Below are 27,355 nucleotides of genomic sequence, written 5' to 3'. Positions count from 1 at the left end.
GATGAAGAAATCTGCCAGAGTTTTTGGTGGAATGTTGTGGCTGCTTCTTTCAGGTTAGTTCTGCACACTTAGAGATTTAGAGTGCCACATGCTAAAACAAACAAAAAAAATTGGTTTTGGGTGCCAAGTCCACCTCTTCCCTCAAAGACTTTTAAGTGCTGTATTTGAACGGAAAACTCTAATCAGCATTTCTATTTTCTGTGAAGCATGCTTACAGCAGGGAATCATCCAAAGTACAAGAGGTGTTTCTAACCACAGGAGTTTCTCTACATAAAGAAACTGACTGGGAGATCTCCTGCCACCCCAACCCTTTCTACTCATGGTGCCACAGCCAGCCTCCCATTTACAAGAAACTTGGGGACATTTCTTTTACATTCACAATTCCCAATCAAACTCTTACTGGCCCCTCACTCAGCAAATAACAGAATATTTCAGGGCCAACTACAAAATTGCTCGAAGTTATGTTTAGGAGATATATAGTCCTATCTGTCACATGAAATCATTTAATGGCTGTGAACCAGAGCTAGTCTGGGAACAATTCTTAGTCACTGACAGTTGCTTGAAAACTAGTCACCACAACAATGCTGTCTCCCACACTTCCCAATACGACTCACTTTCCTGCTCCTGATCTGTTAAAAATAACTATACCTGAATCGTGCCACCATTTTCCACTTCAGTCACATAAATTTTGCAGGTTGTTCAAAGGGTGTTGAAAGTCTGTAAGCCAGAAGGTGTTCTCAAAAGGTAAACCCACAAGGTGGTAAAGCAAAAGAATCAGCAAAATCACCCCCCAAACCCACCCCAGTGCTTCAGTAAGTCCTATTTTCCCTAATTATTGTAGCTTTGCCCCACTGAACTCCAGAGTGCACATGAACAGAATCAAAAGATTCTTTGCCTCAAAGACTGAACTTGATTTTTTGCCTTTCTTTACCACTGAATGATAAAAGCTTTGTTTTTGCTTCAGAAAAGTTGTTGGAGGTGCAGCTCAACAGACTTGAAAGGCAAAAGCAATGAAAATTTACATGCCTTCAACAGAAAGGCTGCTTCTGACTTAGAGACAGGAGGAGATTACAGTAGATTTCTAGTTTATTAAAATGAAAAAAATCAGTAGCTTATCACTGATGACATTTGCTGCTCTTTTGCAGAGTGTTAATTCAGCTCACTTCTATTACAGGTTTGGTTTCTTTTCCTATTTACTTCAATATCATCTGCTTTCAAGAACTTACAGAACAGGACAGTGGAGTTGATCTAGGTCCTGTTACTATATTCTGAGTATCAGAAACCTAACAGAAGAATTACTCAGGCTGTTTTCATTTGTACTTTTGTTTTTAACTGTGCCTTTTTCCTTCTCTCTAACCTTTCCTATGCAATTTCAGAGTCCTGCTTTCCAAAAGAAATTGAGAACAGAGCTCACTGTGATGGCAATAGGTACTGGATAGAAACAAAGAAGAAAAAAACCCTACTCAAATTGTTTAGTTTCTTAGGAGATCAGATAATAAATACAAATAAATTTTCAATCACTTTAGGATAGTTTGAGATTCTATCTCTTCTCCTTGATGCTGGCTATCTGCTATTTTTCTAGATTAGGAATCATATTGTTTTCATGGAGAAAGCCGACAACACCGAGAATCAAAGACTTGGGAAAACTTTTTCTAGACAATATACTTCATCATATCCATATCACATTTGATTACTTGCAGGGGGGAAGGAAGAATGGAGAAAGGAGAAGCACTAACATTTTCTTTGTTAGCACTTTTCTCCCCCATCAATTATTGTCTTCAGGGATCAAAGCAAAGATAATACTACTTACGTACTGGTAACTTGGTGAAATCATATAAATGCAAAAATGTACAGTGAAAATTTAGCCTGGGAAAGAAAAAACTATTTTTCTTTTAGCAGTAGCTTCCCATGATGTGAATTTTCCATAGCTTAGTAATGGGCATTATAATTTGAAATTTCCTCAGCACGGATATTAAAAATGCACTGCCAATTATTACAGTACTGATAATCTTTTGGATGTGGGATCAATGGGTCTATGTGAGCTTTACATAGATACACATCTGTATACATGTATATGTACCCATCTATATAAAATACATACACATCTATATATGTGTAATTTAAAAATCCATGGGTACAATATGTAAGATGGGGAGGAGATGACAATGCTAAGTTGTTGCATATAGTTTTCAAAGGTACATGTATGATTTAGAAGTGTAAATATTAACTAATGGTGGAAAGAATCCCTAAGTTATCTTTAAAAACATCAACTTTCAAAAACTTACCCATAAGCTGCCAGGACATGAGCCAATCAGAGGTAAAAACAACCTTATGATATAGATAAGTTCCTTGGGTGGGAACTGTTTCTAGAAATATTAGCTGCTGGGCACTACTGAGGACCTCGTTTTATAGGAGGAGGTAATCTGCACAGGTCTAGAATTGTAGCTTCTACATTGACGTGGTAGTACCAAACATCCGCCATAACTTTACCTCCATGATCCACCTGCCCTCTAAGGCTCCAAGCACTGGAAGGGCTTTCTGTGTGGGCAGCATTGATCTGGATGGGTGAAGCCAGAGTGGGCATGAGGAGATTTTATTTCCTTTTCCAGACCTGACATTGGCCTGTTGGGTAACTTTAAATGAATCATTTTACTATCACAATTCTAGTGTCTCAATCAATATGTACTGTATCTTCTAATAAGATGACCTTCTTTATAGACTGACAGTGCAAGATGTGTTAGGGTTAAATGTGATTATTTATAAATTGTACCAAAACCAATTGATTTTACAGGAAACATTTCACACTTGACTGGATTAGACCATAGCTGCCCATACAAGTTCACTTTCATATAAGCCCCGTTTAATATAGTCTAACTATGAATAAACCTTGCAGACACTTTCACTTCTTTTATGTTAAATATTTAACAGGGGAAGCCTGAATTACCAGAAACATTCTTCTCATTGTCACTTTTATTAACTAATAATTTGCCTAGTTATTTTGTGCATAATAGAAAAGAGGAATAACAGGATTCATGAGTAGTAGCTTGAAAAATACTTACAAAAGGTGAAGTATTAAAGTATATATAGACTGTTCCAATATAGTTTCTTAACAAGGGGAAAGGGTTTTGGGATTATGGGAAAGAATATTACTGCTCACCTCTTAAGTGAGAATGCCCATTCACATTTCACCAGGAGCCTAACCTTTATTTAAACAATCAGTTATCCAGCAGGGACCTGCTTAGGTCCTACTATATACTGTCAGACTCGGCAAGGTTCCTTGAAAATAAGCCAATAAGAGAAGCAATCACGCTCACTTTTAATACTACAAAGGACATTGTTATTCATAGTCCAGTAATTTTATGGCAAGAATAAACTTCTTGGAGGAAGAAAGAGTAACATATCTGAACATTATTTTCATTGGAATAATTCCAATTCCAACAAGACGAAAAAATAAGAGGACATGAAATTTTAAAAAATATTACATTTGGGACAAAAGGCAGAGAACATACATGACTGAATTGACTGTCTTGAAAGAATGACACTGAAGCATGCACAGAGTAACCCTGTAGGGGACTTTCAGGAGTTAACCAAGGTCAGCTAGTTATCTTAATAATTCTTTGCATATAGTGCTACATTTTATAGTCCAGAGATTTGGAGCCTGACATCTCATCAACCCTCTAAACTACTTTTATCTTCATTTTACAAGACAGTAAATAGAGGTACAGAGCTGAGAAAGCACGATTGTTTACATTGCCTGAGTGTACTGAGAGCTGCTCCACCTAATTTCCAGAAGTACTGAGAGTCTCTATCTCTGTCTGAACCAAAGCAGAGATCTGCAGATGGTGCAGCTACCAAAATACAAGACTTTTCTCTGCTCCTGCTGAGATTCTACAAGAAATCCCAATGTCCTGATCCCAACCCATTCCCCAACCACCAGTAGAGTTCCCCACTTCCAGAACTTCACAATTATAGCTCACTTATGGTTGTATTTCATCAATAAAAGTCAATTGACTCATGTTTCTAAGGTCATTTTACACTACTCTGGCAGCAGTAAAGGAGATTTAAATGGATGTTACATTTTCATTCACTTTAGGGCTATTTTTGATTGCCTGAGTGGCATCAAGAGACCTGAGTGTAACTGAGAAGCAGATTACAAGGTTTCACCTCAGCAGGGGCTAACCTCTGCCACCCTGGAGCTACACATTGGAATATTCATATATCTGAAAATCATAAACACTTGCCTCTGAGAGCAAATTAGAGATGCAAATCTGGGACTGGACAGGAGAGGTAAGAGGGTTTCCTCTGTAGTCCCACCACCCTGCTGTGACTTTGCTTAGGGGAGATGGGTCAGGCTGATACCGTCCCAGCAGCCCCTCCCAGGAGGTTGGATACTCATCCCATGCCAGCCCAAATGCTAGCTGCATGACATAACCAGGAGATAAACTACTGCAAAGCCCGTAGAGAGAACAAAACCTTTTTCTTTTTTTTTTTTTCCTTATAGATTCATTTGAAACTATAGCTATTGAAAGCTTAGCTATTTTGGAATTTTCAAGGCTTCAGAGTGGTCTGGGTCATTTGGTCAAATGCACATATTCAACCACATAGCATTAACTTTCTATCGTTCTGCCACAGGCTAGTGACTCACCAATATGCTTGCTCATCACTTCCAGTGCTCCAGTGCCTGAATAACTCTTGAATAATTCAAACATTCCCATTTGTCTGGGATGATGATTGTCTGGAGTGAGTTTTCTGAGAGCCCTGCAAGGACTCAGGAGCCAGAGTCTTATTGAGAAGACTTAGGGCCTATGGCCCTAAAATCTTTACACGTTTTCAAAAAGTCCCCACACCATGTACCTTTTAACAGAAAATGGATTTACACCTCATGTTTTGGTCAGTGAACCTAAAAAACTTTGACATTTTCTGGCTTTAATATTCCAACGAACTGGCCATATTCCATTGAAAGAACCCAGTGAAGAGCAATAGATGTGCCAAGACAGGATGTGAAAGATAAAATGATAACATATTTCTGCGCCAAGTGTTCTTGTACATTCATGGTATTTCTCATTCCCTTATCTTGAAGGCCTAATGGATCTCAGTGTGGAATAAATAGCAAGGAATTGCTATCGTACAGTCTTGCCAAATGAAAGTCAAAACACATTTTAAGCCCCAACAACATGATTATTCACAGACTGAATAGGCAAGTGTAGCACTGAATGCCAAATAAAGGGACATAAACAAGAGTGATGACCATTTGCATGAACTGAATACCATGAAGTTGATAAAGTTGCAGACGCAGAAATGAACTTAAATCAGTGCAGTATTCTATACTATTCTCACAAAAAAACTTAACACAGTTACACTTTGGTAGCAAATCAAGAGTACTTACCATTCTTGGAGAGAATCACAGCCAAATATTCATGAAAGTAGGTGTTGACGTACAGTAGAAGGCTTGGAGTATGTGCCGTAAGAAAGCTAAATGCAATATTTTCCTTGGACATGACAGCATCTGCATAAATGGCAGAGCTTGAGGTGCTTGCATTTTTTGTGACAGGATAAGGTTCTTGGAAAATATAGGTGATGGAAGTGCCGGCTTCAAATAATGCAGAAACCTCTGAAAGCATATATAAACCAAGGGAATAATTTCAGCTACTGCATTTTCAGATCTCCCAGACAGGCATGGACATGAGCTGACTGCCTCAGAAGCAGAACACTGCAAAATGTCCCTGAACCACCTGATGTCACCATTCCTTAATTTGGACAAGCAGTGTGTCCTTCTTTACAGTCTATTTGTCTGGCACAGAGGAGGACAGTGTATGGAGACAGGCCTCTAGATTCAATTATTTTAGTGCTGGAATCAAAGCTCCACAAGATGGAACAGGCCAAAATGTCTGTCAGCCAAACAAATTCTCGGTTCACCATCTTCTAACCGCTGACATGTAAGGCAACATTCTCTGTCTTCCCTCCACAGTAAAGACAATATATTTGTCCTTTCCAGTCTCCTTTTTAAACAAAGTAATTATTAAAGCAACACACTGACCCAAAGACAGCCAGTAAGGGAAGCTGTCCTTGTAGCTCCAAAAAAAAGAGAAATATCTACCTGTGCATGCTCAGATCCCAAGTAGTCACGCATGTGTTTGCAATAAACGCAACATAGCGTGGCCATGAACTACGCAGATGTGGTGACAGCAGGTTTTTTTAATAATGTGAGGCACAGTAAAGTCAGGATGGTGATATCTTCGGCTACAGACTGACTGCAAGTACTTTCTCCAATAAAGCAGCTCCGGCGCTACAGCAGCATCTCCTTAACAGGACACTGTGGGGGTATTTGATACGCCTCTCGTGTCATCGGTGCCAAATCCTCAGCTCATGTAAGTGGGCATAGTTCCTTGGACTGCAGTACAACTAAGCCGATTTACACCAGCAGATGATGCGGCCCACTTAGCAAACCTGATGCGCTTGGGAGGTGAGGGGCAGTCGTGGAAATTAAAACACTCGTATTGCACCTTGCTGTTATTGAGCAGGAGTTTTGCTAGTTCCTTCATCTTCCAGAGAGCATGCTATCTAAATTGGATGTTCTTTATTTGTCCTTTTTCTGGTGTTGGCAACACCTACGAGCCACCAGAAAGTTTCAGTGAGGACACATTCACCAGAGACTGCACCATGCAAATCAGTTTTCTCCTGAATGCTTCATGCTTGTTTTTAAAATCTCTTAATGTTTGGATGTGTTGTCACAGGAATGGCAAAAAAAACAAACCATAAAAAGACCACCTCTTTTTATCACATCATTGCTCCAAAACTCTGTAAAAGAAAAGCTCTCAAAATTTTGTTAAGGTGAACAAAGTTACATGAGATTTAAAAACAAGCAAACTAAACATTCAAACATGGTCAGACAACTGTTATGAAAAATTTCATCCCTATTTGTTAGTGTCTGGGCCAAGTTATATGCAATCAAATACAGGAATCATAGTGGGATATAGCTGGCAACTTTAATAGTACAGCTAACACCATTTTAATTTCTGAGGCCATCACTGAAGTCAAACAAAAGGAGGTGTTATAGCCTGCTTAATGTAAACACTTAGTAATGCTGAAGGGACAGCTGATATTAGAATGTCTTCTTGTAACGTGGGGGACACCAAGCTGACGTGGGTGAAACTGTGCTGTAATTCAGAGACCACCTAAGGGCTTAGGATCAAAGCTGGCTGCCTACCTTCCTTGCAGAAAGGTCCTTCATAGGCTGAGTTGGTACAATCACAGGAGTAACCATTATATTTCTCCACACATTTTCCTCCATTATGGCACAGGTTACCATAACTGCTGCAATGTCCTGGACATCCAGGTTTAACACCAGCTGTCATTTTAGCTCTCTCTTCAAGGTCAAGTTTCTGTCCATTTAAATGTAGAGATCGAATGCATCCCAAAAAGCCCTTTTGTCTGGAAGCTGTTCCCCCTGAAAAAAAGAGAAAAAAGGACGTGCATTCATTGTCGAGTCTACACAGTAATCAAAGCCCTGAAGTCCAATCCAGAGGTACAAATATGAATCCATGAATTTTCAAAAATATTATCTATTATATATCAATGGATACAGTGGCAAAAGATGACAGAGAGACAGCCCCGGAAATGAAAGATCTCTATTTATCTTTATGAAAGGACTAAAAAGCTCTATGTGACACTTTCTTGTTGCCATTCTTCTCTTTCCTGCCTTATCTACTGCCCTGTCTGGCATTTAAACTGCAAATTCATTTGGGAAAAAGATTAGCTTCTTTATCATATGTTGCATATCACCTAATACATGAGAAACCCAAACCTAAATTTTTTTTTCCTATTTGTTGCCATAGTACAGAGTATAAATAATACCCTAATCCTAACAGCAGGTGAGTTACACATGCTGATGAGTCCAGATAGCAGGGATGAATCATGTTCATCACCGGGCATGCTGGCTGAAGGGAAATGACCTAAGTCAGAATTTATGCATGACTGCCCAACCTGATGTTGCATGTGAATTGTTGTTGTAGGCAAGAAACATGAGTTCAGGTCACAGCTGAGTTATTTATTACACTAGTTAAACATAATTGCCTTTCCTCCTGAAGACCAGAGGTCTATGGATCCACACAAGAGTGCAGTTTCTACAAGCTAACCAGCTTTTTATCTACCCAATGAAATTGCTAACAGTTTTATAATGAAGACACTTTTCCATAAGAGGTGGTCTCTCAGAATTATAAAAGTGACGACAGTTAGAGTTCTTTGTGAAAATATCACAATTTTTCTTATTGTATGCTGTGTTTGGCAGTTGCCAATGCTTTGCTTTTGAAGATATGCAATTTTGATTGCTACTAAGAAATCTGATTCTGGTTCGGGATTTAACAGCATTTGTAGGCTCTGAAATGCTAGCTTTATTAGTGATTCTCCTTCAAAAGTAGTATGAAAGAAGTTATCTTTCCAAATAGAAGTTGGTTCTATATCAAAGTGCATGAGATAAGAGATTACATCTTTTGATAAGTCCTTGCAGAAGAGCATATTTTTTTTGTAAATTGTTTAATTAAAGCAAGACTTCTGCAAGCTAAGAGAATGAAGCAATGGTCTGAAAAGCAATCTCACCAAAACACTATTGTTCTGCTATACCAGTCTAGCATATTTTTCTTTCTGGTACACTAATAGCAGAAATACTGAATTTGAATTAGAATAATTGAGCTATAGGAGAGTATGTGCAAGACAGGTGTATTTCATGCAGATTTTATGATGACTTTCTCAGAAAAACAAATATTTTCAAATTCCTCTTTAGCCCGATACTCTTTTCAGATGAGCAAATGTTAGCTCACTTATTTTAAAGGCCTGCTGAGCACAAGAATTGAGCCTTCTTCATTTGCTGCACTGTGCACACACAAACCTTTTCTTTAGAGATTTTGCTCCAAAACCAAACATACCATACAGATTTTTCAGTAATGTCCAAATACGTAGAAATGTGATTTCTCCCTTTAAGGTTACTGGTTACTGTCTTTTCTTTTACATGGGAGGAAACCACAAATATTACAAGGATAAATGACAGTTTCCTTGCCTCTTCTCTCTGCACACATACAAATCCCAGCTGTAACATTTAAAGAATGAGTATGAACTATTGCTAACTATTGCACAGATGTCATGTTTATTGCACCACCCGTATTCTTATTGCTCTCTAAAGCACTTTGGAAAGCCATGTAAACTAAGTTTCTCACTCTTCTAATATCTGGAGAGTATAGAGCTTAACAGAGACCATCTATATGATCCTAGATCCACACAGCATTGATTAAGCAAACCTGTTTATTATTTGGGCAGTTTTCTTCAATTGACCGATCTAATTTTCAAATACATTCCTGGGAAGCAGAGAAAAACTGAAAACAAACCAACAAACAAAACTCTTCCCCAAGTTAGGCTTTGCAGTTTCTTCCTACTCTTAATAGGTCTGTTGGACAGGACAATTTCATGGATGCGACCTAAGTATTTTGTTTAGGAAAACAGATTTTAGGATAAGCCTCATGACCATAAACACCAAGGTTAAGGGTTTTAATGTTGGCTTGAGTGGATGTGACAATCAAATGAGCCATGTTGCTTTCAGCAAGACATTTATGCAGCTGAATTTTACTGAGAAGCCTTGGGGTAAGGAAGACAGTCTGAGGGGAGGGGGCAAGAAGTTCACAAGTGAGCACTCATAGTGTAGCTTGGTGACACAGTTGGCTAAACCTTTAACATTTTATCAATTAATTGAGGATTTGCTTTAAAAAGCAAAGGACTTTTTGTTGGTAAGAACTGGATTAGGGAGGCTGAAGCAGCGTGGATAAGTATTAGGAAATTTCCTGCTTTACGTAACTGATACAAGGAAAAGGAAAGGGCATGTGAGTATAAGAATCGTAATTATTATTACTCAGGAGTAGGACAACTAGCTGTGATAATCCTCAGAAGACATAGAAGTCACACTTGTTAGTCTCAAACAAAGTTGTAGAAAGCAGTCAGCTTACACAACAAGTTAAGCATTAATTTTTCCTCCTGGCCTCCAAAATATCCCAAAGTGTCTGCAGATTCCTTTAAAAACAACAGTAAACGAAGTACACACCTTCTTTTTCTCTCCTTCCTTTTCTCTGTCTCCCAAGGAAGTTTCTCAGATGTTGACCCTCTCTAGGGTATGTTGCATTGGACTGTCTACAGCAGACAGAGGGGATTCACCCAAGGATTCCTCACTGAAGATTATAAAGCAACCTAAACCAGTTAGATACCCAAGACCCACTAAAAGAAAGTGAAAAATGGTTTTCTAACTCCTTTAGGCAGTTTTAAAATCCAGCTTGCTTGATTTTGAGTGTACTGGCAATGAAAAGTCATTCCTCCCTTCCACTTTGCACACACAGGAAGCTATCTCGGAAGCCTGCCACATACTACATGTGTGCCAACGTTGGCCTTAAGCAGTCTTTCTGTCTTAATTATTCTAATTGCAACAAGTGTAGCCATAGAAAAACTCTTTCTGGTACTACATACATAAATTCAAAGGGCCCTGTGAGTCAATTACAGATTAAACACAACAGCTAATCATACAAACATTATTTAATTAACACTTTTGTCTCTTACTGACTATGCATAACTGTTTCTTTGTAACAGAGGGAAGTCGTTAACTCTCAGTCAGATATTTATAGGAAGTGATGGAATAAAACAAGAATTGCTAATCTGAATTCTGTCACATTGTGTTACTATGGAAGAGGAGATAAAAGGAGAGGGATTGGATTTGAACACCTCTATTTTGTCTCCCTTCCTCTGGTTTTACTTCCAGGCAGATCCAATAAGAAGGTAGACATTTTCTATAGTTTATTTTGAATGTCATGTGTAAGAATGCATCACTGCAGTGGAACCTAGGGAACATCAGGCAATGATAATTTCTTGCACATGCTGTGTGGCGTGCTGGCCAGAGCAAAGGCTTGGGTCTGCTCCCCCAAGGGTAACATCCCCCAAAGACAGACATGGAGGGCAGACATCATGTCAGCAAGATGCAAGAACATCAAAAACCACTGAATCAAACACAAAACAGGGCAGTGAAAGGTGGCAAGGCAGAACTCAATGGAGAACAAGTGGTATGGAAAGCAATGACACCCTAATTCCAGCATTTCTGTGAATACAATGAATAGTATGAGTATTCTATATGAGTATGAGCATAGGGAAGAAGGATCTGATTCTTAACTCTATCAATGCCTTTTATACAATACTGATGTATAAAAGAGACTTCGGAGTAAACAGAAATCACTATGTGAGTGCATCTTTCCCGGCTATGTAAAACTTGTGTGAGCTTCTCTACCTGCAATGTTGTACCAGCTGCAAAATGGAAGTATTTGTGGGTGCATTAGTGTGCAGATAATGAATTATGGCTACTTTATGCTTATTAATGCCAGAAGTGAGTGAAGAACCTTTCTAGCCGATAGTAGTGTTAATCCAAGTAATGTAATGTGAGTTCAAGCCCAGTAAGACGTGTCTAACATTCAGAGATACTCCACAGAAATGCCATTTAAGTAACCCATGGTTACACCTAAGTACATAGTACACATGAAAATTGATTTTTACCCTAGCAATGACACAGACAGGCTTAAGTCCAAGAATATGTACAACTCAAAATTAGCATAGAGGCAATGTAAGTCATGGTGAGACTCCTAGATTCTGCTATAGTGTCTGAATATCTGGATTTCTCTGCTGGAATATGTAACCACAACATCCAAACACTGAACTTACTGTCATTGTATATCAGTTAGTATCCCTCTGAGACAACTCAAGTTCACTTTTGTCACAGTCTTCAGCACACAGCTTTGCATTAGTTCAAAATCAGTCTTTTGTCCGTCTAAAAGGACTAGACAGTTGTTGTGATTTGTGGGGTTTTTTTGTTTGATTTCTTATGGAACAGAATATTTGCTCACATATGTGGTGTATTTCTATCTCTGAATCCAGTCTTTTAAAATTCCTTAACCAAATTTAAGAGAGACGATATTATGTTCTCCCATATTTCAAGAAAACTGGTAGTAGGGTAAATAAGAGAGAAACAGCATCAAGGTCTCCACTCAATAAGACTGAAGTGTGAATTCTTCCCTTGCTAGGTATAAAAGAACCCATACACATAAAAGAGAAATCCTTCTCTGTGCTTAGTCATTGGAAAATCTTCAGCAAAAGCCTAAGTCTCCTAAAATACCTAAGTCAGTCAATCTGAAGATAAACTTCCAAGGAAAGTCAGGCCTTCTTAACTCTCATCCTTAAGAAGTATTTAAAGGCTGATTAACTTCCTCAGAACGTGTCAGTATCGCTGGATCAGAAGTAAATGAAGCACAGCTCCACAACTGCCTAAAACTGACTGTTTTGTTGCCATTGCTGGAGAATGCTTCTTGTTTAACTTTCTTCACTATAAATCACAGAAAGTAAAAAGTCTGTTTGACAGGCCAACTTTTTTAAAAAAAACAACTAACCAATATATAAACCCAACAGCCCCAAATATATCTGATTCTTGGGTTAAGAAGGAAAAATCTGGCCAAAACTGAAGTAAATAACTCATAAAACAGGCAGAAACAGTTGACAGAGAATAAATTGGTCTGTTAGCAGAATTCCTTTAAAATTATGTTATATGCCAACTGTCCCTGTAGTCAAATTTTACAAATGTCCAAATTTATTTCAGATGTGTGATCTGCTGTATATAACTCCCTAAAGAAAAAGACCTTTCCTCCTGGGGACGTCTAGAACTGCCTCACATATACTGTACATAAGGCTGACGTCTCTCAAGCAACAGGAAAATAATAGTAGTTTGAAAGCTGCAGTGGGTCTCCATTCAAACATCATCATAATGCTACATGATACTAATATAGTTTCTTCATCCCAAAGGATCAATAAATCCTTCCAGAAGATAAATAAACTAAATTAAATTTTGACATTGAGCCTTATTTATGAGATTTACAAAATATTTGAATTAATTCTGGAGAAGAATCAAGAGGAAAAAAAGTTTATATCTTAATGACTAGCTACCTCCAGTGTGGAAAGTTCCATATTTAAATGGAGTGAAATAGGGAAATTCAATTAAAAATATTTGGAACATTTTTAAAATAGCAAATATGCCAGTTATATAGATTATTAATTAAGAATGTGCACACTAATTGTGGAAAGCCCTTAATCACTGTCAGTATGCAAAATGTTGCAGAAACAAGTAAGTTGTGGATTATAGGGTGAGTAGGGAGTAACATTATGTGCTGCTGCTTCTTTCCTTTTTACAATGCTGTTTATGCATTTATTTTTCAGATGGGATAAAATTCACTCTGCATGGTTGAGGCATTAAATCAGTTGCTTCCTTTTAGAGATTGGGATGAGATGTTCAGTAGAGACAAATTATGCATTAGCATTTCAGCTAAGAGAATCCATTTTAAGGAAAGGATCAGTGATCATCTGAGCAGCCCTAATAAGAAGCAGGTTACAACCCACTCCATCGCTGAGCGGATTACTCAGAAAGACAACATCTGAATGTAGAAAAGGGAGAAGTCCCTTTGTAATCCCTGATTATATTATCAAACACAAGCTGGTCCCAATCTAGATTTCATTTGCAAGGGAGAGAGGGAAACAAACTACATGCAAACAGAGATATTTTTTTTTTTATTCCCCCACCCACCGAAAGATCACTTTCAATTAAAATAACTTATTTGCTTTGACTGTATTCATAGTTCTCTCACACATGCACTCTATGGCCAAATAAGGGTTTTGGTAGTCATGCTTGAAGGACCAGACTTTAAGACCATACTGTCATCAGGCTTTGCCCCAGAAACTTACATAAAGAATTTGTGCTTTTTACATTGCATCTAAAACGAGAGATCACATTTCCTACAGCAAATTACACAGCCAGTGCTGCACAAGAAGAAATACTATGCATTCTTTGGCAATAAATATGTTTCAAGCAACCTTAGACCCTAAAAATACCATCTAGTACAGTTAAACCACGGTTAGTGCTTTGAGTGTAAAGGCTGTAGTTTAGGTTTACTTTATGTTTCCTATGCAGGAGCGGAAGAAAAGGAAGGAGAATTTAGGTTACCGCATGCAAGCTCAATGGTGAAACAATAGCAATACCAAAGTATGGACATAGAAATACTGTACATAACTAGAGAAACCCTTACATCGTCCCTACCTACAAATAATTGGCTGTTGAGCTGTAAGCGGAAGTGCCCCTCAGCAGGTGCCTCCAGGACCTTCTTGGGGAGGCTGTCCACCTGGAGAGAAGTTTGCTTGAGATTCCTCTCTGCTCGGACGTAGTGCCACTGGTTGTCATTCAGAGGTGTGGGAGACTGCACAGTGACTTCTGTGGGGCCATTTCCAACATCTATGGAAAAGGTGATCTCTTTGGGGGCTGGATTAGATAAACATGTGAAGAGGAAGTGAAGGTCTGAATTAAATCGTGGTTTTGACATCAAGAAATCTTACATAAATATAGGGTCCATTAACTTTTATGTCAGGAAATAGTACAGCATCATTTACCTCCCATCTCTTACACAGCAGCTTATACATAAATCTCTGCCTGCAGCCTCAGTGTTTGATCTCTGCTGTGATTATGCTTGGCTGTGGGTACCCATCTTTTTTTGCTGTAACAATTGCAGTGCTCTAGAAGTAGCAGTTTATTCTCTTTTTGAAGTACAAGTACCAAATGCTGTACAAAAACCACACAGTGGTAGCAAAAGATTTTGGACCAATAATGCTTAGATGGGAGAGAAGATGAAGGAATTCTTTCTGACTAAATCTTTCAAAATGCATGTACTTATTACAATTACAGAACTTGGCTGCATATGGTAAGAGAGAATCCTACAAGCATTTGTTTGCCTGAATAAGCCTGACCCAGGAAGCAAGGAAAAACAGATGAGCAAAACTAGTTCATTGGTGACCCTAAACGAAAGAGGCATATGTAGCACATGTCGAGAGATAGTAAGGCTCCTAGAAACAGGATGATAATTGAAAAAGAACAGCCATATAAAGGGGTCCATCTTGCTCTTCTGGAGGCCTGAAAGGGGCCAGAACTTTTTAACGTTTTTGCTACTGATTATTTTTCCTCTTCCTAAAATGCTAAATACCCCAGGAAGACCAAGAACCAGGTCCACAGACCACAAAACCAGAAGGGTGTGGATTGAAAACTCATAAAAACCCGTTATTTCAAGCCCAACAAATTGGATAGGTCTGGTTTTGGAAGCTGCTTCTTGTATAGTTAAGATAGGAAACACTCCGTAGGGATAGACAAAGATCTATTCTGAGCCCCTGCATCTGCTACAAGGCCGTTTCCCTTCGAAGCAGCTGGTCTGTAGAGCTTCGCTGATACAAGGCCTTTAGGCTGCAAATTCCATCTGGCAGCAACAAATGCGACACCAAACTACTAAGAAGCCTAAGTTTAAAAGACAAGACTTTTCCCCAACTTTTAAGTAACTAATTTCTCTAGGAGTATGGATTTAACACACATACAAAAGCTTTCACTAAACAATCGTCTTAGTAGTTTACAGCATTTGTTGTATTGGATGCTGAAATGCTATTTTTATTTCTATATCCCTGAGAATGAAATGCAGTACACTGAAGTACAACCAAATTGGACTTTGATGTGCAATTAACAGTAAATCATACCTCATTACCTTGTGATAATGCACCATGACATTTACCATTGGTTTAATGAATCGAAGGGCCTTGGGGCCCTGTTTTATTAAATTTTATGTTGGGGTTATTATAAGCATGTTATAAAATGCATAGCACTCAGTTTGTTTTTCCTAAGCTTGACAGAATTTGGAATACAGAAGTCGTATTTCATGTCAAAGCCATGGTACTCTTTTGTCACTAATAAATATTTGAAGTCATCAGAACAGGAGTGAGGCAAAACCTCACTAATTAAGTTCCCTGCTACTGTCCTTTATATACTGAGTAGCAGTTATACTGCAGACACTTACTAGATTTTGAAGTATTCAAGGCCCATCACAACTGTGACTGACATATCTTGCATCCTGCCCTTCATAGACTCTCACCTTGTAGCTGTACCATACATGTTGAGTTCCTCTGAAACACTAGGGCTGTATCAGACTGGGTATGTTGCTGATACAGAAATAAAAGTAACCATCAGAGTGGTTGTATTAAATTTTTCATCTTTCAACTAGGATTACAGTCTACAGGTACATCTAACAAACAGCTTTTTCTCCAAAGAGCAAAATAAAAATTAAGTGTTGAAAAAGTAAATTCAGTCACCTGTTTGTTTAAGAAAGATAAAACTAGCCATAACAAGATTAAGTGTAATGACCAAGGCTATACAGGGAAATTCTGACAGGAGAGGTAGATAAGTCTAGATTAATGAGTCTTTATGTCTCCATCTTATTCTCTTCAAGCACCTCCAACCATCTCAAGACAGAAGAAAATATGCGCTTCCCACTTCCCTGCCCCTGGCAAATACACCAAGATTTCTTGGCAGTGAAACTTACAGCTTATTTCAACTCGTATGAAGTCTTTAATCCCAAGGTTTTCCAAGAATACCCCAGAGACGGCGGTAGTTTTGAAGAAGAAGGAGATGTCTGCGCTGACCTCGGCATGGAAGGTGGGGAAGTGCAGGTAGGAGGCCTCCGTGTTGAAGGACGCAGCGTTCCAGAACTGCCCTGCAAACACAACCCCCTTGTCTATAGTTAATTGGCACAGGACAGCAGCTACAAGCTGCACGTGGAAAGCCACCTTTCATTAGATAAATATGTTTTTAAAAAAAACCACAAAAAACAAGCAAAACGAAAGATGGAACATTCTGTACCCATGGAAATTGAGAAGAGCTGGTACTCACTGTCTCCATAGCAACGCAAAGGGCCGATTTTCCAAGCAGCCTCAGAATTTGATCTGTTTGTGTCAGTGATCACTATCTGAGTTACAGGCAAATGGTCTTTGAAAGCAAGGAAGCCGGTATCGTTTGTCCTGGATTGTAATAAGCAAACAGAAAGAGACAGATTAACCGCAGACAAGATCCCCAGCGCTCCTTATGCAAGGCAACATTTGAAAGACGCTTACTTCAAGATGAAAGGTCTTCTGCAGGGTTACCTAGAAGACTTGTGACCGGTACACAACGCTTAGGAAACGTACATGCCCATGTGTGCTCTAGGCTCGTACATAACACCCGCCGCTGAAGATGCTCTATTTGCACGCAGGACACTGTCTGGTATGGGCTGTAACCGTGTTTCAGCTGTGCAGGGTGACTGAAGCCGAGGCAGAGTGCTGCCATTCTGCCTGATGGGCATTAACGAAAACTGGGCTCTACTGGGTTTCCTCAGCAGGATGACTTCTATGTGGATCAGGTATAAGCCCAAGTTTGCATTTCTGTTAAGTTAGCTGGAGACAGATAACAGAGTTTATGCCGGTTTTAGGCTTTATCAGAGCAGGAGAAGGACACGCAATACCTGATCTAGCATGCTGTTAGCACAGGGCAGCCAGACAATACCTGATCCAGCTTCAAGACGGCTGGTACACGACTGACTCGGCACACTGCAAGGACGGTTGAATTGGCAGAGTGGGTTTGCACCATATCAGCCCTTTGCATTATGCGCCTGTGGAAATTTTGGATCAGCAACTAAAATACTGAAGGCTGATTTAATGCATTGTCAAACTACAGTCTCTTGTTTGTATCAGCTGGGCTTGTAATTCAGCTATGCCTAACCGACACATGGCTGCTAGAAAGGAAAAGAAAGAGAGAGTCCTAAAGGATCCGTTCTTTGTTTCTACTCTGAGCGTCCGGGCAAATTGTTGCCCCAAAATCCAGCACGGTGTTTCATGGCAGCCCTCTGGTCCCGAAGCTGATTCAGTGGCTTTGACTCCGTCAGGGTATACAGACGTGCATGCATCCCACTGTACTTTGTGAACGGAACTGAGTCCCTCAGGCCTCCAACTCTGACCTTACCAGAGCCAAACTGCCCTCTCAAGGTACTTCTCTATGGTTTGATTACAGAGAGGCGAGTGCTACCGTATCTTATCTCCGCAGTGATGAGTTTTTTCTTCTCCTAGCTCTTTTTCTCAGGGTTGAGGTCTGCTGTGCATCTGGGCACATAAGCCTGGAAGATCACCCTTCGTGGAGCTGAATCTCAATAGTTTTGGAGAAAAGGATCCCTACGTCTGCGTGGCCCAGCAATCTACAGGCAGGGTCTGGACTCAACTCATCTGTCTGCTCAGAGGTGAAAGACTACATGCTGCACGTGGGGACAGCAGCAATGACTGGATCTAAAATGCCAATAATCCCAAACTTACACCCACTGCTCTTTCAGGCAGGTATGACACAAAGCCTCAGGAAACAGGCATCACTTTTTGAGCGATACCACTGCTGAAGAGTCTGACATCTCAGGAAGGATCCCAGACTACCTATATGCTGCTCATAATACCACCTTCCACAAATGTACCTCTCATTATGGTTCCAGCTGTGGGAAGGGGCACGGGACCTGAGCAAAGAAATAATAATCAGGATGAACACTGCGGCTGTGCTCTGACACAGCCTTGGATGTTTGCTTGGCTAAGTGCTCTACTCTGATTAATGTTAGAAAAAAGAGAAAGGGTATTTTGATCTTTTTGATAAAGCCTCCATACATATAATTTATTTTTCATTGTTTCTAATTGCATGCAGCACAGTTAATTGTCTCATAATTCCAAGGGGAAAAGGAGAGGTACCCTCTCTGACCCTAACATTTTTTTCTTGCTTTAGTGGGTGTCTGACATGGAGATAATTACCGACAAAGTGCAGCAAGATGGAATTCCCAGGCATGAGTGCAGAGGGCTGCCTTCAGTGCAGACTCAGATGGAAAGATACCATGTATGAATCAAAAGTACATGGTCTCCAAATCTCTTCACGGAGGTCTGTCAGCAGCATACTTATATGGCTTATTGTATCAATCTTTGTAAGTTAGTGTAAATGTTCTCAACAGATTATGAAACAGTCATAACAAAAGCTGAACTATTTGAGTATTTCTTGGGAAGATAATGAAAGAAAGGCAGAAAGATGCACAGAAAGAGGACCTAAAATATACAATATACACATGAAGAACTAAGCTGGCATTTGCCTCTTAAAAATAAAATTTAAAAAATCACAAAATATTTAGGGAGGTCTCCTGCAAATTTATTGTAATTCAAAAAATAGTGCAGTCTTTTGACTAGCTATGATCAGCATTAAAATAAAAATCAGTATCTTCCTACAGCTACCACTGAAGATATCTACAAAAAAAATTAAATGGTGACATTTTAAAGATATCTATTCCACATCTCTGAGAAGTGCATTGCTTATTAGATATTCTGTTATATTGCACGAAGTTCTTTTATATCAAGTTTTATGACTCTTGAGTTTTTACTAGTTATATGCTAGTATAACAGAGAACTCCAGCAGCATAGCTCAACTGTGAGAAAGAAAAATATTCTAGAACTAATAAAAATCTTCACTTTTATGTTAATGCCTTGAAAACTCAATCAAGTTCCTCTTCAATCTCAAACAGCACATTTTATGTATTTTGTTCTCTCACACACACAAAAAAGATTTGTGTAAGGATATGTATTCTCATACAAGCAGACACTGAAATAAAACCTATCAGAAAAACATTCTACCCTTCTGAGAATGTGTTAATGACAGGAACAACATACCTATTGTCGCAATTTATTATGAATATTTCATGGTAGGAAATCAAGTTTTTGGTGAAAATTCAACACCTAAGATGTTTCAGCTAAGAAAAGCAGAAAAGACGATACTATGCAGGCCCTCGTGGGAGCTGAAGTTTTGAGTGTCTTAAATTCCTGGTATTCTCTAAGTTGAACTTATTTCAGACTCCGTTTCTTACAAAGGGCCACAATTCCTCTTCTCTTTACGTGGTACACCATGGCAGCCTCTCAAATGTAGCATATTATGCCTCAGAGAGGAGCAAGAGAACTTCATGTGCCTGTACAATAATTTCCTGGAGGCACTGCTGTGGCACTATAAAATACAAATATTCCAGGGTTTGGACAAAACATTTGGAGTTTTGCCTGAAGGGAGTTTGGGGATAACTTTTAACGTACTATAGTTTCAAATAAAAAGTGCTACTTTCTGACAGAAAGCATCTGCACTATGGTGTGCACATATGTGATTTTGCCTTTTAAACAAAGATAAAACCTTGTTAGATTAATTGTTTTTGTATTTCTTCCCAGAGCTAGTTTTTACTTATATGTATTTTAATTTAGCAGTTCACATACACGTAAAATCAGATCATATGTGGTTTTCCACAGCTGCTTCTCAGGTTAGCCAAAAACACTATTTTATTTTCTCTTAGCAGTTTTCATACAGCACTCTGTGACCACTTTGACGGAGCACGCCTTTTGTACCATGCTGCGATCCGCTTCTCAGGATTGAGAACAGATGCTGTTTGGCCAGGAATGTAAGTTAAGCCCTGGTTTCACAAAAATCAAAGCAGGTTTTATCCCTTTCCTGAAAGAAGCCCTAGTACACGTAGAAAATGGTACAAATAAATTAATAAACTTGGGAAGTAGGCCTTCTGCTTACCTGACTTGGCACTCAATTCGGCACAAATTCAGATGAAAAGCTGAATGTTTTTCAGAGGGTGGAAAGCACCCTCAATGAACAGATGTTTCTCTGAGCTATTTGCATAAAGGGTAGTATTAATTTGTACTTCCCATAAGCAAAACCAAAACGAAACAAATCCAATAATGCCCTTTAAATTAAATCACTGAAATATTCTTAGTTATGAGTATTAAATACAGTTGGATGTCATCTATTTATCCATGTCTGAAGATTAATGTCTGTATCTACCCAAAGGCCTTCCTCAATAAGCTATGAGGCATGTTATGCACCAAACAAATGCTCTATGTATTGGGGAGGGAGGCAAAGGAAAAAAAGAAGAAGAAAAGTCACTGCAAGTATAGCAATGCTAAAGTTGATAGTGCAGCCACTGGACACTTTAATATGTACAACAGGTATTCGTACCTGTAAATGACAAAAACCTATTTTGATGGTAACACTGTGAGACTATTTTTCTTCTTCCTGGCTACTAAGAAAAGCATGCTCAAAAAAATCTTACTCTATTGTATCCTAATGGTGTAAACTATCATAAATTGGTAATCTCTAGGTAGCTGGTTCCATATTTTTTCTAACAGATGGTAGAGCAGTGGTGCCATTAAATATAATTTCTTCTCATATGATCCCCTATCGGTACATTTTCTTCTTCTACATTAATGAAGACTGTGGTGGGGTCTGAGCCTCAGTAGCTCAGATATTCAGTACAGATTTTCATGAATACAGTACATTTGGGGAAAAGAATACTATCATCAGCAGATGTCAACGAACTGCATGAGGAATGGGCCAGTGAAACAGGCTTCCATTGGAAAAAGTTTTGAGCCCTGTGCAGGATATATCATTAACAATCCAAAGGAATACATTTTATTTGCTATCTTACCCACCCGCTGTACCCAAAAATGCTTTACAGGGTACAATAATGTAGAGTCACGATAAAGAAAAAAACAGAAGCAGAAGGGGACATACCCAATAGCTGAAGGCAAGACGCAGTGCCTCTGTTTTGCTGAATTAGAGACGGACAGAGAAAGAGTTCGGTAATGATAGTAACAAACTGATTTCTGACACCTCGGGGCCTGCTACAGTCAGCTCTCTGTAGGCAGCTTTTCTAGTTAGTTGACAAATGGAGTTGCGAAGCCAGATATCCACGACAGCTCGATACAGGCCAGGTCACCTCCGGCAGGGTTTCTCCGTGAGCTCACAAGACTCTGCGGAGTTGCCTGCACTGCTGTGGGGGGAACGCATTCGCGCGGGACAGTGGCTGAGCAAACCAAACCCGTCAAATCCGGGCTCGGCGGCGGCTGGGTTCCCTGCCCTGCTTACCTCAGCCCTCCCAGTTTTAGCATCCTGGCTCTGGCACAGCTTTGCACAAACATAGCTCCTCCAAAGAGGGCTTTATTCGCTTCCACAGGGCTTCGCTCCTCCTCAGCAAAGCTGGACATACTCAGTGTGTCTGTGGGAGCCAAAGCGGGTCTGAAAATAGTGATATTCCCCCCCACAAGCCCTTTTCACGTCCTGTGGTCTCCTTGCTGCTTGCAGTACCCAAAAGGCACTGTAAAGAGGTGAATGCATGTTACTTCGGAAATGGGAAGACTCAAAGGCTTAGCTCCCCAGTGAAGAAGGCTGTTCTGGAAGATAAAAGCAGATGATACTCTTACAGTTTGAATAATAAAACTGGAGAATAGAAATAAAAGATGGCCAATCGGCTTTTGTTTAGAAACAACACTGTCCGCCGCACTCTGCTGAGATGCCTGAACGTCCTGTACAAAATGACTTCTGGAGATGCTGGTTTTCTGTACTAAATAGAAAGCTGTAATGTTCTCCAAATTCACAAGGTTTCTAGGTGAATGCCGTCACTAAGAAATAGGTTTGGTTTGATGATTGGCTTCGATCAAGTGTTTGCATTTAGAGTGGAAAATGGATTCCCGACAGAGAGACCAAAGTAGCAAACGGGCCTCAGGACAGTCATGCACCACCGTGGCTGGAAAGAGGTCCTGCTATTTATGTGTAAGGATTGGTGAGCAGCAAGACTTTCATTTCCAAGGCAAGAGAATTTTGTTTGAGATTAAAACAACCCGTGAGAGGTATTTAAGGATCCAAAAGAGCTCTTGAATGGACTGAAGATAATACAACCCTGACTGCATTTCAGAAATGCTTTATTCTTTAGATCAGTTTAACACCTTTCCCCAATAATACCTTGCATCAAGAATGCACCTTCTGTTTGAAATAGGGCATATCCTTTGAAAGACCATAGCTTTGAAGGTAAGTGCTTGAAGCTATGGCAAATCTGTCTCATCTATAAATAACTTGTCCCAACAGCTAACTATTCTCAGTGTTGGGGAAGGGGAAGAGAGAGAAAGAAAACAGTTTCTGGAGTAGATTTAGTTTCAGCTTGCAGCCACTGGATTTCTATTAAAGTTGCCACCCACCAGCAAGCGCTTTCAACAGTCAGGAATCTCTCCTTTTCTGGAAGCATGAATAAACTAGAGTCAAGTCATATTTAACATCTTTCCAGTTCCCTTGCTTCGGTCGGGGTGACAACTTGTCCCTCTGTTCCTTCAGCAGGTTTTCTCTCATTCTCCAGCAAATACCATAAAGATGCTCCACTATTCTGCAGTGACTGAATTAGCTGTCATCATACTGCAGAGTTTGGAAGTATGGTGAGGAGCTGGATGGAAAAAGATACTTTTCACTAGAATGTATTAATTAAAAAAAAGGTGAAAAATACAAAAACCTTTCCCATGTAGTATGCATCCAATTATATTTCTGTTCATCTGGCCAGCATAACTCCAAGGGGACTAACTTGAAGAGCCCAGAGATAGCAGCTGGTGCAGGTGTCTGCTTAGATATCATTCAAAAGTCAGCATGCCTAGAAGCACATATTGTGTTTTGCTAAACACCTGGCTCAGGACTTTTTTCAGGTCTGTTTTCTCTTGTTTTTCTTTTTTTTTTTTTTTGCTGCTCTAAGAAAGTAGTAGCTGCTTCTGCACCCGAGACTTAGCCTAGGGAAACCAAATCAAAGAAAAATCCTAAGCCTGTCTCCTCTTCAGAAGGACGCTCCAGCTATTCTGGTGAGGTCCCACCTTGGAGCTGCAGTGAGTAGCCTGATTTATCTAAAAGGAATGAAAATGATTTTCTGGTTTTCCACTCTGCAGCACCCATTTTATTTCATGCTACGGCAAATAAATGCATCTACTGCTGTCTTGCTCCTTCCAGTATAATGTATATAGCAGGTTAAAGTCACAGTTCAGATCTCAGCAGATTTCAGATTCAAATGCTCATTATATATCAGGGGGTCAGTGTTCTAGCAGAGACACACAAAAGTAATGTTTTGAAACTCTTTGTAAAGGTCGGGGGGGTTAGCTTCCAAAAAGGCAACCTACAATTTAGAATACCACCGAAGTCCAAATTTCAAATGGATTAAAAACCAAAACAAAACAGCTGAACCCCTAAACCAACAAAACACAGGCTGTTTAGCTGAAGAAACTTCTATGCATATCCTGTTATTATAATGAAATTAGGAGAAACAAGTAGCTCTGTGAGCTGCCAATCTAATGAAGCGTGATTTCCAACACCACTCTCCCACGAGGGTTTTCCAAAATCTAATAAAAGTGTAAGCTTCCTTAACTTCCTTCTTGTGGGTTTTAATTGGCTTTTTCCCCTCAGCTTAGCATAAATTTTCATAGAATGTGTAATTTCTAATACTTTTGAGATTTCTGCTTCTCTGTTAGCGAGGTTTGAAATGTGTCTGTTTTTTAAAAATCATTGGGTTCACATATGGAAAAATGGAGTAACCCACAGAGTAACTTGCTTAGGTCTCATTTCTTTAGGAGACTCAGATGAAGCATCATAAAACTGCATTTAGCTTTCACCTTGCATTGATTTGTACAATCTGATGGTGCGCTGTCCTGCAGCCTCAGGCTACCACCCCAGTGGTCTGCCAGCATAACACACCCTTCTCTGCTCGAGTAGCAGCTCACCGAAAAGTGAAATGTGGATTATGAACAGAGCCAAGCGCCAGTAAAAACAGATGCTTTTGATGCTCATGTGCAAACCTCACCAAAGTGCTTCTGATAACCAAGCATTACAGAAAAAATAGACTAACATGCACAGCCATGCCTTTCTATGCCAATCTATACAAATCACATTCATAAACCAACATTTACATAAAGATCTTTCCTAAGAAATCCCCTTACAGCTATGATTTTTGAAAGTGAATAGTGACCCTAAGGATATAAAGGGTCCGAGTGAATAATCACACTGTCTGGAAATTGAGCAACCAAAAAACCCCAACAGTTACAGTGAACAAGTCATTTCTGATCCCCCCTGCCCCGACCACTTTCCTTTCCACTCACTCTCTTTTAAGTCAAGGTTTCACAGGGATAAGTCGGACATTATTTTAAACACAGTAGCCTATTACAGCAAGACATTTCTTGTCTACTTACATTATTTGTAATTCCTGAACTACTCAAGGTTAAAATATCTTTTTAGTTTAGAGGAAGGGCAGCAGCTCCTATCAGTGAGTGGTCCAGAAAGAAGGGAGGGTGAAGCAGAGATTTCACATGTATTTTCAGTGTTTCAAACTGTGCTTTCAACAACACTCATCTGACATTTCTGTTCCCTCCAATACAAGTACGGAATTAATTGGAGAGTTCACCAACTAGCTATCTGCTGCTGGAAAGTCTGTGAATATGCAGAGAATGGGAGAAGGTTGTGAGGTGGCCTTCAAAAATTCACTTGGCATCAGGGCACAACAAATGTCTGAACGCACGAAAAGGCTTTGAATGTCCATGCTGTAAGTCTAAAACTTCCTATGGAGACTGAACAAAGACCTACAGAAGGCAAAGGAAGTCTTTCCATTGACTTTAAAAAGCTTGGGACCCAATATAAAAGAAAGTTAAGGCACATATAGATATACCATTTCATAAGAAAAATACAAGTCTTTTTGGTAGTACAGATTTCTTGTTCAGCTGCCTGTACCTGAATTTTGCTGTCTACACCTTCTGCTCTGATGTATACCCATGCACAAACCTCCTAGAGTCTTTATTCATGCAATGATCCAATTGAACCAATGGAAATTTTTAAATAAAGAAAACGACTGGATTTGGCATTCCACAACAAAGATTTGTGGAAGAAAACCCATCCCAGCAACTGCTTCATATAGATACCTTGCCTTTGGTTCAAATAAAAAATTTAAGAAGAAATCAGAAGTCCAAATTCTAGTTTGACTTTCAGTTCCCATTTGATCGTACTCAAGCTGTTCAACCTTCCTCAGCTGTGAATCAGGAAAAGATTTGATCCTTCTTGCCCTACTTCCTATCCCCAGCTATCACACAGACACTACTATACAAATGTTAAAATTATTACCATTCTTCTCTATCTGCGTCACAGTTGCAAAAATATCTCATATCCAGACAACTTTCTTCCAGTCCACATGCACACTGTTGAATGCCCGGAAGAGATCCTCCCCAGTAAAGATGCTTTTCATTGGCACGGCCAACCCACCAAGCAAATGGCATTCCATCTGGATGAAAGGGAAGGAGAGGGGGAAAAAGGAGAAAAGAGAAAACGAGAGAGAAAGAGAACTTGATAAGCAAATTAGATTCCTCTGAGAATGAAAAAGAAAATGGAGGTGGACGTATTAAATAATACTGAAAGAAAAGATGCAAACTACAGACAAAGTAACAAACCATAAACTTTACCCAGGTTCCATTTTATGGAATGCGTGTTGAGAAAACAACAAGCTCTGCAGTAATCGCTTTTGCTTTGAGGAGCAGATGTTTTCCCCATAGGGCCCATGTACCAATCACCCATGAGAACCTCGGCGTATTTCAGCTGCAAGGACTTTTGATGTGCAAACCCAACGCCACTGTCTGCACCAGGTGTGTCCAGTGTTTTTGTGGGACACCTGAGGGGAGATCTGATCACTGAAGGAGTCTGAAAGCAATTCTCCTGCCACAACTCACACTTGCACAGTATTGGCCAAGGACCTCTTGCAGAGTTTACCTGCTATGAAGGAGACTCTAGCTCTTGGATGGGATTTTTTACCTTAAGAGTAAAAAAAAAAACCTTTTTACCTTACTTTTGCTTAAGAGCAAAATCTTCAGAAATAACACACAAAGTGACCTATTACTATGGGATTAATACACTTCCTCTCAAAACTAAAACCAAAATTTCTATCAGTTTCTAGGGGAGCAGGACTAGGGATTTTAATCTGCTCTCCAATGGTGGAATTTGCAAATGCAAAGCTCCATAAGATATTAAAACATCCATCCTAAAATGTATCTCTAGGTAGGAGGTAAGTGGAAAAAAAGATTTCCCTACTTGGGAATTGATTTGACGCTGAGAAATTATTTTCTATCTATAGGAGCTCTAAGATCTATGTATTTATATAAACTAAGATAGTTTTTGTTTAAATTTCATAATCTGTTACACATCAAGCATTAAATATTAAATCAGATACAGTAAACAGATTCACACGTAATGAAATCCATGGATTAACATTTTGCCAAGATTGACTTTGTCTTCCAGCTCAGATAACTTTTTCATTGACTTCTTAATCTTTAAATCAATAAATGTAATCAGTTACACATACAGGTAGATGGCAAAATTTAGCAAAATTGATATATCAAAACATTTTGATCAAAGGAGCTTGGAAAAATAAACTGCACTGCTAATGCAAAAAAAATTTATCAAATTTATTTTTCTGCTTTACTAACATTACTAATAGGAAGTATTCCTCATTATACAAAGCAAGAAAGTCTAAAATATTAAATGCAATCAAGGTTAACTGTAGAGTGTAAA

General features: G+C 39.3%; 1 protein-coding gene across 1 annotated transcript in view; it reads right to left on the bottom strand.

Moving 5' to 3' along the window:
- CNTNAP5 (contactin associated protein family member 5) overlaps nt 1-27,355 on the bottom strand; it is a gene marked incomplete at its 5' end in the record, with an annotated part of 301,416 nt that overhangs the window by 28,508 nt on the left and 245,553 nt on the right. Inside the window, 6 exons of the mRNA XM_082001654.1 lie at nt 5,383-5,611; nt 7,208-7,447; nt 14,153-14,371; nt 16,464-16,634; nt 16,811-16,938; nt 25,919-26,075. Coding sequence (XP_081857780.1) covers nt 5,383-5,611; nt 7,208-7,447; nt 14,153-14,371; nt 16,464-16,634; nt 16,811-16,938; nt 25,919-26,075 — 1,144 coding nt within the window. The remainder of the gene's footprint in view (nt 1-5,382; nt 5,612-7,207; nt 7,448-14,152; nt 14,372-16,463; nt 16,635-16,810; nt 16,939-25,918; nt 26,076-27,355) is intronic.

This window comes from Phaethon aethereus, assembly GCF_964289735.1.
Source record: "Phaethon aethereus genome assembly, chromosome: 6".
Taxonomy (NCBI): Eukaryota; Metazoa; Chordata; class Aves; order Phaethontiformes; family Phaethontidae; genus Phaethon; species Phaethon aethereus.
This window is presented reverse-complemented; position numbering and strand designations above follow the sequence as displayed.